This window comes from Mesocricetus auratus, unplaced genomic scaffold, assembly GCF_017639785.1.
Source record: "Mesocricetus auratus isolate SY011 unplaced genomic scaffold, BCM_Maur_2.0 Super-Scaffold_100006, whole genome shotgun sequence".
Lineage (NCBI taxonomy): Eukaryota > Metazoa > Chordata > Mammalia > Rodentia > Cricetidae > Mesocricetus > Mesocricetus auratus.
The window spans coordinates 67,504,521-67,517,852 of NW_024429190.1; the positions used below are offsets into that span (position 1 = coordinate 67,504,521).

At 40.1% G+C, this 13,332-nt stretch overlaps 1 protein-coding gene across 6 annotated transcripts in view; it reads right to left on the bottom strand.

The window, feature by feature from the left end:
- Rassf6 (Ras association domain family member 6) overlaps positions 1 to 13,332 on the bottom strand; it is a 40,474-nt gene that overhangs the window by 4,706 nt on the left and 22,436 nt on the right. For all 6 annotated transcript variants that reach the window (XM_021226055.2, XM_021226054.2, XM_013112046.3 and 3 more), the window contains 6 exons: positions 12,054 to 12,132; positions 10,156 to 10,298; positions 4,355 to 4,452; positions 3,268 to 3,449; positions 1,514 to 1,615; positions 1,186 to 1,237 (listed from right to left, as the gene is read on the bottom strand). In XM_021226055.2, coding sequence (XP_021081714.1) covers positions 1,186 to 1,237; positions 1,514 to 1,615; positions 3,268 to 3,449; positions 4,355 to 4,452; positions 10,156 to 10,298; positions 12,054 to 12,132 — 656 coding nt within the window. The remainder of the gene's footprint in view (positions 1 to 1,185; positions 1,238 to 1,513; positions 1,616 to 3,267; positions 3,450 to 4,354; positions 4,453 to 10,155; positions 10,299 to 12,053; positions 12,133 to 13,332) is intronic.

Genomic DNA, 13,332 nt, shown 5'->3' on the forward strand with positions numbered 1-13,332 from the left:
GGACTATGCTTGAGCATGGCTAACTGTAACCATACACAGTGAAATTGCAGACATGGTTAGAGCACAATTAAAACTAAATATGGAAACCTTTCCAACAACTACAAGTGAACTTCTTCCACTCGATATATGGTCTAACTTAGTAACTCAAACAATTCTACCTTTTAGTTAAATCTTCTAGCCAAAGCTCTAGTCCTACCCAAGGAGCAACAGGGCTCAATCCCTTCAAAAATTCCCTTGCTTCCTTCATCCATTTACACAACAGATATTTACTACCAAGTTTGATTAATATAAATCCAGTTTTATAGCTGATCTTAATTCTTCCTTTTGTTTCTACCTTACATTCAATTCTTGGGCATTCCAAGAACTAAAACTATAAATCCAGAATTAGTACGATTAGTCCTTTTCATTATCTATGAGTTTCATCCATTCAGCAATGAAAATGAGACAAAAATATTGGCATATTCTCAGAATTTCAAATTTAAAAGATTAAAGCACTGGCATTCTGTCACAGTAGGCTCCCATCCTTTTATTACTTTAATAAAAGGAAACGCTGAGACAAGCCCCCATGTCCTTTAGTTCATCTTCTTTTCCCAGCTCCCCGTTTCTCACTTCCTTCCTCAGAAAGGTCAAATCTGTTTCTCATCTCTGGATTCAATATATTCCCATGTCCATTCCAATGCAGTGTGTGCTGACTTCACTGTCACTTCTGAAGCAACAGGAAGCCCGCATGGTTTTGCTCCTCTCCTCGGCACAGCAGAGTCCTCTCTTGACCTTTGTCTAATGCCAACTTGGTTTCACGCCCTCAGTTGCTTCCATATTTTACATTTCCAAGCAAGCTTCTTGCTTCACAACCATTTGGAACGATTGCTGACAACATATTACCCCCCCACACACACACACACAGAGTTCTCATGTTCTCTACTGAGGGAGAGCTCATCTTCTTACAATGTGTCAGACCCAGTGTAGCTCAGTGTTTCTGATGTCTGTTTAGTTTGCACCAAAACTATGTAAATAACAAAATTTATGATGAACCCTTTCCTGTCTTCCTGCCTCTCCTTTCTTCTGTGTTCTGTGTCTCCCCCATGCCCCGTTTTTTTTGATAGAACCAAGCACTCTTATGTCTTCTTTATGAACTGAAAACTAACTTGCTGGAGCCAGGTACAAAAAGAGACCAGATTTTCTTACCTCCTGTTCCAAAAATAATGTAGAGAGCAAAATCCTGTGGGCTATTCTCAATCTGTCAATGGAAAAAATAAATAAATGGGATTGTTTCAGATGATGTTAGACCCAAAGTAGTCACTTTCCCCTGCACTTTCAGACATGTCTGTGGGGGGATAATGTGAATTTCCAGGCTTTCGTTGCACTGAGGAAAATATCCACCAGAGCAGACCATACAACATTGGTTCTAGTCCATAGTTTTTTGTTGTTGTTGTTGTTTTCAGAGAGTGCATTTACGTGTCTCCATTAGCTTACTCACATGCAGAGTATAGCTCAGGTTAGTGACAAAGATTACCTTAAATTTTTGGAGAAGTTGCTTTATTACTTCTTCAGTTCTCATGTTGCTATTTGTTCTGACCTTAGTTTCTGATCCAAAGGTTGGAGTGAAAACAGATGTCTAAAAGAACAATAACAAAGTCATATCAATCATTAAGACTCTAAAACAGCAGTGGTAGATATCCTGAATACAAGACCTAAGGGGCGGGGCGGGCAGGATGGGAAATGTGATGCTTGATCAGGTGAAATAAACACTTTGAATGCCTTTAAGCCAGTCTCTGTGGGAGCCTTATTTATGTGATTTGGATGCTGTTGTCGGTGTGTTGGTTTAAGCTTTGTACTTGCCCCTCAAGAAGCTCATCTATGTATTCCAAACAGTCACTTCGGCACCCAGCACCTAGGTGGGGACTCATCCATCCATCACACTGGTTAATAATTTGAGTTTTGGAGGGAGACAACTATGTGTTCAAGTTCAGAGTTCTTGTAAAAAGCAGTGTGACTCAAGAGAAATTGCTTTATTTCTGTGAACTTTGATTATATGTAAAGAAGAAAAAAATAATGATACTGGCCTTCAGGATAAGTGAGATAATTTATTTGAAATGTGTTCAAAATTAGGTGTATATGTCTATAATCTTAACACTTGGGAGGCTCAGGCAAGAGGAGTTTAAGTTTGAGGCCAGCTTGGGCTCTATAGCAAGTATCCGGCAAGCTGGGACTACTTTATTTATTTATTTATTTATTTATTTATTTATTTATTTATTTGGTTTTTAGGAGACAGGGTTTCTCTGTATTGTTTCAGAGGCTATCGGTCCAGCCGGGCCTCAAACTCACAGAGATCCGCCTGCCTCTGCCTCCTGAGTGCTGGGATTAAAGGCGTGCGCCACCACCGCCCGACTTTCATTTATTTTTTATTTAAAAATTTTCATAAAATATATTTTGATTATGTTTCCCACTCTCCCAATTTGTCCCAGACCTCCTCATGTTCCTAGTCATCCAACTTTATGTTCTGTTCCTTTCTTATTCTCTCTCAAATAACAGATAAAAACAAAACAAAACAAAACTTAAAAAACAAAACAGAAGTCAAAACAAATAAACCAAAAAAAAACCTTAATAAGACAAAAAAATGCCCAAACAAAATAAAATGAAGTTAAAAGCTCCCCACCCCCGTGGGGGGCTGACCCAGGTTCAATTCCAAGCACCCACATTGTAGCTTACAACTGTCTGTAACTCAAGTTCCAGGGGATCTTGCACCTCATACATACATACATACATACATACATACAGACAGACAGACAGACAGACATGTAGGCAAAACACTAATGAACATTAAGAAAAAACGGAGTTCATTTTGTGTTGGCCAACTACTCCCTGGGCACGGGGCCTGCCTTGGAACGTGTTGATACACAGGATGACACGCCATTGGAGAAATTTATTTTCCTTTGCCAACAGGTATCAATTGCACATAGCTTATTGTGTAGGCACGGGACCCTATGTACTGTCCACTGTCAGTGCAGGGACCCCAGCTGGCTTGAACCTGAGCAGGTACTATGCATGCTATCTAATTTAAATCTGTGCTTCAAAACATCCAAACCAAGAAAGAAGTGAACAAGATCGTATTTAAACTTAGTCGGTGAGTTAACACAGGGACAGAATGATGAATGCTAGGCATCTGCTAACATTGTTATTATTACTGGTTTAAATGCTAAGTTGAAATAAATAGTATTATCAGCATAATGGACAACATCATTCCACATTAAAGTTACTGTAATTTACCTCATGGTTATAGAAGTGTCCGTTGATAGAGGCTCTATGGTCCTGCCTGTCTTTTCTGTACATCACTGGAGTCTTCATCCTTTTTCTCACCAAAGCTGCCTCACTCATGGTCCTATAGAGCAGTGGGGATGCTGGCTCTTCATCTGCATATGGCTTCAGAGTGCTGTGATAAGATAAATAGTCTGGGAAGAATAAAGACCACAAGCCCGTATCATTTAGCTGCCTATCTTCTTGCACCGTAGGGACACTGGTATGCTTTTATTAACAAGGTGACTGCTATTTCCTGGCTATTTCAAATCACTGTAGTTCACTCCTTGGCTTATACTGACTTATTAGGTGCTGCATGGGACTGGTCAGGCCGCAAATGCTGCAAGTGAGTTATGTCTCATAGGACTTATGTAGTCACATGATTAGTGTTTCTATTCCTTTAATCTCACTTTATTGGGGGTATAAATTATATAAAATTTTAGCATGGATGAACTGGAAAAACCTGTTTTTCTGTCAGTCTGGAGTTAGACAGGTAAGATTAAAAGCATGGTGAGGGGCCGGGCGTTGGTGGTGCACACCTTTAATCCCAGCACTCGGGAGGCAGAGGCAGGCGGATCTCTGTGAATTCGAGGCCAGCCTGGTCTACAAAGCGAGTTCCAGGACAGCCTCCAAAGCCACAGAGAAGCCCTGTCTCGAAAAACCAAAAATAAATAAATAAATAAATAAAAGCATGGTGAGTTGAGTAGCTTTTGTATGAACATAGTACTTCCAGGTGAGGGACCAGGCCTGCATCTCTGTTTTGTACCGACACCAAGCTATCAGGCCTTTCCTAAGAAGACAGATTTTGGGTCTTAGTTCCCCTCTGAAACTACTGAAGCATTATTGAGAAAGCATTCTCATGGAGTAGAGAGACTTAAGAGAATTTGTTCCTAAGGGCTAGTGGCTGCCAGCCATGAACCACGAGGCCCTTGGGGATGCTTGAGAAACGCACATCTATGAATTAATCAAGCAGTACTGTGTAAGAGGCAAACATTTAGGAATTATTCTTTATGTTGTTTTAAAAAAAGCACCATGTTGATAATAACACTCTCATACTGACCTTCCGAAGCCTGCCTTCCTTCAGACAGTAAAACTTGTCTCCTGTCCAGCTCACTGATACGATAAAGGTCATCAAACTCTCCCCAGCGAGTCATGCCCCTGAAAAGTAACAAATCCTGTCACTGAGGCTAATTCCATGTGATGAGTCTCAGATTTACAATGTTGACACTGTAGTTGTGGGCCTCTGTAGGTAGATGTGTTATCCAAATTTAAAACAAGTCTACCATGTTACAAAGATTACATTCATACTACAGTGGTAAGAATGTTTTATACATGTATATTTTGGAGCAAAATAATTCAATGATATAATGAAATGCAAAACTAGATAGATTCTATAAAATGTAGACTCAAAATGGATTGGTAGAACCCAATGTGAACCACTGAAACACAAATGTCTTCTAAGGTTTTAGGGGAGTTTAGATATAAAATTGTCATTTACACTCATGAGTATCAAAATAATTATAGAAAGATATGGTACTTACCTTTAAGGCCTGGACTGCTTTGAAAAATATAATTTACAAAAAGGAAATACACGAAAAAATTCTTCACTAGAAAATTATTATCTCATGTAAGAATATTAGCAAGTTTCAAAAATTCTAGTGTCCAGAAAATACATGAAACATGACAACTGTTTATTTTACAACAGAATAACATTCATTTTGATTTTATTTATCTGGCCTTAAACAAGTTAGTTACATGCCCTTTCTTGGCCTCAGTGTCCTCATTTATGAAATGAGAATAATCATAGTATGAGGTAGGATAGAGTTGTTGGTAGGATTTAATGTGTTAATTTATGTAATAATCTTGAAATAATATCCTAAATATTGTTAAACACTCAATATATATCTAAAATGTTATTAGGATGATCTCATATTCAATGGCTTCATCACCACCATCACCATCATCATGACCATCATAATCATCATCATCATCATCACTACCACCACCGTCATCATCTTCATCATAACCACCAGCATCTGAATCCATTTCATGATGGGTCTAGCGTATTTCTGGACCTCTCTAGGCAAGTGAACACTATTATTTATGGTAAGTTTTTTGTCCTACTTTGAGTCTCTTCCATAACATCCTTTACACCTGGGGTGTCTGTGACCTTAGTTCTACACAAATGTCCCTGATTGATAGTTTGAATGATCATGTTCCCAAAGATTCATGTATTTAAAGACTTGGTCCTTTATTGGTTTGGGAAAGTTACCACAAGTTTAGAAGTTGAGTCTTGCTGGGGGAAGAATACCATTGAGTGGGCTTTGAAAGTTGTATGCTGTTCTCTCTCTCTCTCTCTCTCTCTCTCTCTCTCTCTCTCTCTCTCTCTCTCTCTCTCTCTCTCTGCTACCTATGTGTGCATGGCAATGGGATCAGCCAGCTCCTTCTTCCTATAGTCATGCTATGCCTTCCTCACCATGGACTCTGTCCCTCCAGAATCAAAAGCCCAAATAAACTTTTCCTTCCTTAAGTTGCTTTTGGTCATGACACTTTATCATAAGAACAGAAAAATAATCAACATACTGATGAGAAACATCTTATAAACAGTAATGGAAGGCACTGGCAAAGCAAAGCTATTGTTTTTCTCTTGATCTTGAAATTCTCTTGAAGTCTTTTATATAACTCTTCTTTTATTTGATTTACAACATCCATAAAAGTAGATAATATGATCATAATATATTTGTTAATACAATTTTGAGTAAATTCTACTATGTGGCAATATTGTCAGACAAAACACATGTCATGAAATAGAGGAGCTATTTGTATTAGCAGTTCAGGTGTCTACTCACATCCTATTAATATGGCACATAAAATTAAACATTTTCTCCAATGGACAGCGTATTAGCAATCCAAAGTAGTCATGTTTAATCACTATTGAAAGAGGGGTGGCAATGGGACCTGGATACCAATGAGAAGTTAAAACTAAAAGACAAAGCAACTAGGTGCTGTTTCCAACGGGGGGGAAAAGAAATTCTACAAATAGTGACCACTTGTGATCCTCATAGCTGGTCAGTGACTCTGACAAATGTGACAGCCACTCCCTCAGTTTCCTTACAGGTTGAAAAACAGCTCAATATAATCATTTCATTTTTGCCTCTTTCCTTCATACCACTCATTGCTGAAGTCAAAATAACTACTTCATAGCTTGGGATTGTGTAATTCAAGAACCATTCTATATACTGTGGATATGACTAAGCTTAAGAGCAGTTGTCCATACTTTTCAAGCAAGAATTGGTTAAACATCAAACAGTTGAACATGTCCAAACATTGAACAGTTTGTGTTGCTCTGACCAAACACCAGAAAGTTTAACAGGGACAAATTTAAATACTGGAGAGGGGTTATAATGTTTGAAAATTAAAATGGAGATAGAAATTTGATAGACAAATAAAATGCAGTCGCTTCCCTATCTATAACATAAGGAAAAAAACCCATTATTGATGCAAATCAACTATGCACCTGTTCACTTCTTTATTTCATATTTTAGACAAGCCATGCTTGTCTAAAATATGCCAACACCCACTTTCAAAAGATATTAAAATAGAAATGAAAACCAGCAAAAGCAAAAGTAACCCCAGTAAGATACTTCTTTTCTGCTTCATTTTAAATACCCAATTTCTGTAATAAAACCTTTGACTGAGATATGAGAGACCAAAGTCCTCCAACAGAGTCATTTCCATGCACACAAGTGGTCAGAGCTCAAACAAACCCTTGTATTTTTAAACCTCTACCCTTCCCATTTGGCTGGTACTGCCTCAGTGTGACTCATTATTTTTCTCACGGGATGAATGGACAGGCACTCAGCTGGAGTTCTTGCAGCTGAATACACACTGTCCATGTCCTTCACTGTACACTAACCCATGGGGGCAGCAGATCTGAGCAGTAGTGTTAAGTTCTGTCCATAAATATAACAGTGTGGGAGAAGGAGAGTGAGAGAAGGCTTGCAATAAGGGAACGGTCAAATTCTTTACACAATTTAGTTGAGGCACAGAATTCAAATTTAGAGTCACCCGAAAGGGGGTGATCAAGCGAGGGTACCTGAGATGAGCTGCAGCCAGGGAACAGTGCTGAGGGTGACTGTACCATCAGGACAGAGGCCAGGAAAGGTCATTCCATCTGCTTCGAGTCTTCCTGCCTGAATGCTCAGCTGATTGCACAAGACACTCTTGACTAACCAACCACAACCAAACCATGCTATCATGATCATGTGTGTGTGTGCGTGAGAGAGAGAGAGAGAGAGACAGACAGACAGACAGAGAGACAGAGATAGTCTGCATTGTATGCACAAGGGGTGGTGTCTCTTCCTGCTAATTCTCACTCACTAGAAAGATATGGGTCACAGCACAAACATTGTTACATTGTTCTGGAAAGTCTTGTTGCTGTGGTAAAAGACAGGGCAATAACCCCAGTGTTCTAGTCATGTCTGGTTACCATGGTCACAGTCTTCTGCAGTTGTCTTGTTGTACTTTCTTACTTTTAAATGAGGAATAACTTCTATCTTGCTTCCAGGTTGTTAAGGCTTGAATGTGAAGTGCACTCCATAGGCTCATGTGTACCCCAGCTGGCAGTGTTATGGAGGTTGTGGAGTCATTGAGACCGTGACTTAGCTTGCAGAAGTGGCTCACCGGGGGACAGACCTTGAAGACACCTTGATCAGTGCTCCCCGCTTTCTGATTTGCTGAGCTATTGACACGCTATGGCTCAAGCTCCCGTTGCTATGGATGGAGTCCCTTTGGCTGCCATGCCTTCCCTCCCACGATGGTCTGTCCATCAGAAACTGTAAACCCAAGTAACCCTCCCCTCCTTCGCATTGCTTCTGTTGTGTTTGACCATGGAGAGGAGAAGGGTCCCTAGTCTACCAGCAAGGTTCTCGGTGAAAATGGGCTCTGCAGACCGTGCAGTGTGAGGATGACAGTTTATAATCTGCTACGGCACATGAAAGAGCATCAGTATCACCTTAGCCCCACCCCTGGCTCCTAAAACTCACCCACAATTTCAGTATTTTTAATTCAAAACTAGTATTTTGAATTTGAGAAATTAAAACATATTTTTGAATAGCTATTAAAATAACATACCAGTATAAGTGCCGTCTACCTCCGTGGCCTCATACTTAACAAAATTTTAATGAACCTAAGGGAATTAAAATATAGCAAGAGGGATTGACTTCCCAAAGAACTTTGTCATGAGTTCTTAAAAAGACGTTATATAAAATCACTAATTTTGTGAATTCATATCTCGTTTTTTTTTTTTTTTTTAAACAGGGTTCAATTCCTTTTAAATGCTGCTTGCAGAGTGAACAGCCTTGTCAGTCATCTTGTACCTGGGATGCTGGGCGCCATGGGCTGCCTGAGGCAGTGGTCCCATTTGTGCTCACAGGCACCATGCCCTGTGCCCACCAGCAGACCTTAAGCATGGGTGGGAGACTCGGGAGGAGCAGCAGGCGGGGTGAGGTGGCTGTCACACAAAGCAAATGTAATTTAGTTATAGGTTTCTGGGGATCTCACTCAGGCTTTCCTTCTCCATCTATCATATTTTACATCTCTCTCTTTCTTCATCCCTCTCTCCCCCTCTCTCTCCTCTCTCTTTCCTTCCCTCCTTCCTTCCTCTTGGTGCTGGGCACTGGGATGTAAACACACTTCGAAATGTGTTCCTACAAACTCTCACTGGAGATGCATGATAGGATGTGTAAAAGTCCAACAAACTGGATGGCCTGGAGGTGATAAAGGAAAGTTGTCAGTGCACTCAGTATGGACTGGGGGGACCGTGGAGGGCATTCAGGATAATTTGTTAGAGGCGAGTCAGATGACCTGACATTGATAGGCTGGCTTCTAGGCAAAGTGAGGAAACTGAGAAATTGCATGACGTGTTTAAGGAATTACAAAATACTCAGCCTTGTTCAAGAAAGAGGTTTGACAAGCATTGGAAAGGTAAAAATCATGGTGGGACATGGGCATATTCTCCAGGGTGGTACCTAACTTTCCTTAAATGTGGTCAAGGATCAGATCACTCAAATGTGTCACCCTGGTAGCTGGCTTTCCGTTTCTGCCCAGTAGAACCCTAACTCTTCCAGTATGGATGGCAGTTGTAAAAAGAACTGTGAAAAGTGGTCCAGGTGTGTCAGAAGGCAGGCGAGGTGGGGATGAAGATGGAGAAGGAAGAAGTGAGCCAATTTACGGATATAATTTACAATAATTATTAATTTTACGAACACTATGAAGAGTCATGACAAAACGCCACCAAAGTCAGACATCCAAGGTACAGTTGCATCTTCCCACCCAGGGAACGGCTCTGCATAATGAGCTTCAAATGGACTCTGCTCTGCTCAGCTAAACAGCCCGCTTGCTCTGAGCATAAGCACAATTCAGTCTCCTCTCCAGAAAACAAGAGTCCTGTGTTCCTAGGAGTGGACAAATTTAAGTTCTTCCCAGTTTTTGAAGGTCAGGTTGTGACTCTTCAAATCTTACCTTTCCGTCTTGTCTCTTCCAATGAGCAAATGCAGCCCTCTGGGAGACGCAATGGAGGAGAAGGACCCACAAGCCTAGGCTCTGAGCCCGTGGGACAGAGGTCCCTTTGGTGCTGCCAGGTGGTTAACTAGCTATCATGCACACATTCTCCTGACCTCAGAGACACAGTTTCCAGATTCCCAATGAATGGTAATGGTATGAGATTGTCTATAAACACTCATGCACAGTTATAAGCAAACCTGTACCAGGAGCACATACAGTGAAGGGAGACAGCGAGGCCATCTAAGGAATTACAAGGGAGGATGGCTTAGGGAGGATGGCTTAGGGAGGATGGCTTACCTTTTGCTGGAAAATGTTTCTGTTGACTTCAACAGATCAAAAGAAGAGATTTGCTTCTCATCCTGTATTTTTAGCTGTATGGGTCGTTTTACTCCCCAGAAAATGTCCAGCATCCCTTCAACAATCAGTTGTCCATCTTCAGTCTAAGGAAGAAGCCATTACCCACAGTAACTGCTTTTGCATCATTTATAGAAAGTTAAATGCTTTAACTGAAGATGTAGAAAGTAAGTCTGTAGGAGACATTTCTAGGTTAAACATCTCCCGGGACGGATTATTTGGCTTCTCGGCCTATCAGTAAAACAATTCTAATTTTTAAACAGCCTTTTATTTTTAAAACAGTATTCCTGGCAAACTAAGCCACAGTGTTCTTGGCATACACTAATGGTCACAGCACACTAAATGCTTTTTGAGCTCTGGCTCTTGGATTAAGTGGCATTATATTGCTTAGCTCCATTTAATTTAAAAGTATGGCAGATTTAAAAACTACACTGAATGAGGAATCAAGATAAATAGTTACTGAGAGTCTTAGTTGTTTGAATAAACAGGAATAATTTAACACACAAAATTATGTAGAAAGACTACTTATTAAGGGATGATGGTGTCACACACCTTTAAAATCAGCGAAGAGGCAGAGGCAGGTATGAGATCTCTGGATACCAGGTGGTATATAACTACAGGCTAGCCAAGGCTATACACTGAGATTCCATCTCAGTAAAAGAAAAAGGATACATATAAAAACATACTATAAGATACTAAACAGAACAGAGGAAACCTGAGTTCAAATTTCCAGCACCTGTTTAAAAAGCTGGCATGACTGTTTATGTTCATAACCCCAGCATCGCGGGCCAAAGACAGTCAGAGTGCAAGAGCTCTCTGAATGGCTTCTCCCAATGCAGCAAGCTTGTAATTCAGCGAGAGCCCCTGGTTCAAAGCAAGGAAGAGAGGAGTGATAACTAGAGACAGCACGCTTTGGCTTCCTCACAGGTGAACATGGCATGTATGCTTGTATACCGGTGCATGGGTACACAAAGTTAAGAACATGTTTGTGACAAATAATAAGAGTTTTCGAAGCACTCCTTCAGAATAGAAAAAATATAACAAAAGGAGTAAATGTGTAAGTGAAGAAAAATTAGCAAACAGGGATATATATGTATTTTGCAAATATATAAAGAAATGTTAAGAGCAAAACAATTCTCATACAATTTATTTTCAAACCTATCTCCTTCTTATACATTATGTATCTTTTTATTAAAGTAATGTATTGTTAGAGAAACTCTGAGAATAGAAACTAGAAGGTTATATTATAAAATCATTGGTTATCATGAAAAGCCAATTTTTAGGTAATTGAAATTACTGAGCTATTTCTGTAACATTTTAAAACTGTTGACATTAAGAGATAGCCTACATTCACTGGAACTCAACTTATTCATTTTAATGAACAAATCAAACTCGACCTTACAGACCCAGCATGACTTGTTATAATAGTACCACACTGGTGGATACAAGGTACCATCTCATTCTCTCATTGCAAATGGAGTCACGGTGCACACCTCTCCATACACACTGCTGTGAATGTAAGAAAATGGTCGTGGATTAATAAGTTCATAGCATTGTTCACTATTTGAGAAATATTCCATTTTAAAACAGGAAGCAAATGTGTCCTTAACATTATTTTTATATGCTTTCCTATTCCAAAAATGCTTAGAACTTGCAGGCATTCTAGGCCTATTATTTTGTGAATTAGTCTAAACATGAAAATCAGAATGAGTTAGACATTTACCTGCTTATAGACCACACAAGTCCCTAGGTTCTAGACTCCAGCTGACCCTGATACAGCCACATGCTTATAGAATCTGTTTCCTGTGAATTAAGTCGTTGTATTTCTTTTGTGGGCTTACCTGTCCATACAAAATATGTAGATTTTTCTGGTTTTCATAGAAAACATTATAAGCCTCCAGTAAAGAATTAAGTTGTTCCCTAAAAAATAAAAAATGAACATTTTCCAGTTATAATCAATCTTAAGCCTTAGAATAGTAAAACATAGTAATAATACTTTTACTTCATAAAAGTATGAGATGAAAAGCGTTCAGCGGAATCATTATTATTCTGCCATTTTAATTTAAGGAACACCATGGGAATCAGAAGCATTCTTAGAATATTAAAATGTTACAAATATGCTAATTCATAAATAAAATGTGGCAGGGGATGACTGTATACAACATTGACACGACAGTTTGGTCAAAGGAGACAGCTATGCAGCAAATACTGTTCACATTTTTTGCTTTGTTTGGTTTCACAATAGTTAACCACCCAACACTAAACTTCTACTGTGCATCTGACACCATGGTTCTCTTTGATGTGACAACAATGGTCAATCAATGGCTAAATTAATGTTCCCTGCTCCAGAGGAATCTCAATCCGGGGACAGGTAGTCCCTGTGGGGCACTGGTTCCTGCCAAGTGCCTGCCTTCCCTCTGACTCATCAATCTGGAGAGGTTTGACACCTCACCTAGATTACAGAAATGGCCTCCTACAAGGCCTCCTGTATCTGTTGTGTGTTCTTGACAACAGGAATGACTGTAAAGTGAACTTGGCCATTTTTCTCCTTTGCTCAAAACTCCTCAATGTCTTCTCAGAATGGGATTCAATATCCCATTGTCATGGCAACTTGAGAGACCAGGCTTGATTCAGTCTTCTGTCAGAGCACCTATCTCATTCCTGATTACTCTTTCCCTCGCCTACCACACTCGGCTTATTTATGTATTTATTTATTTATCTATTTATTTGGTTTTTTTTCCGAGGCAGGGTTTCTCTGTATTGTTTTGGAGGCTGTCCTGGAACTTGCTCTGTAAACCAGGCTTGGTCTCGAACTCACAGAGATCCGCCTGCCTCTGCCTCCGGTGTGCTGGGATTAAAGGCGTGTGCCACCACCGCCCGGCTACACTCGGCTTTCTTGATGTCTCTTGAACACTACAGGTCTTGAGACTTTGAGCTTGCTGACTGCTCAACTGGAACGACTTCCTCCTCTGCCATCACACTGCTAGCCCATTCATTCATTTTCGTTAAACATTTAGTCAAGGCCACCCGTAGGGCTGGAGAGACGGGTCAGTGGTTAAAGAGCACTGGCTGCTCTTCCAGAGGACCTGGGTTCTTTCTCAGCACACACATGATGGCTCA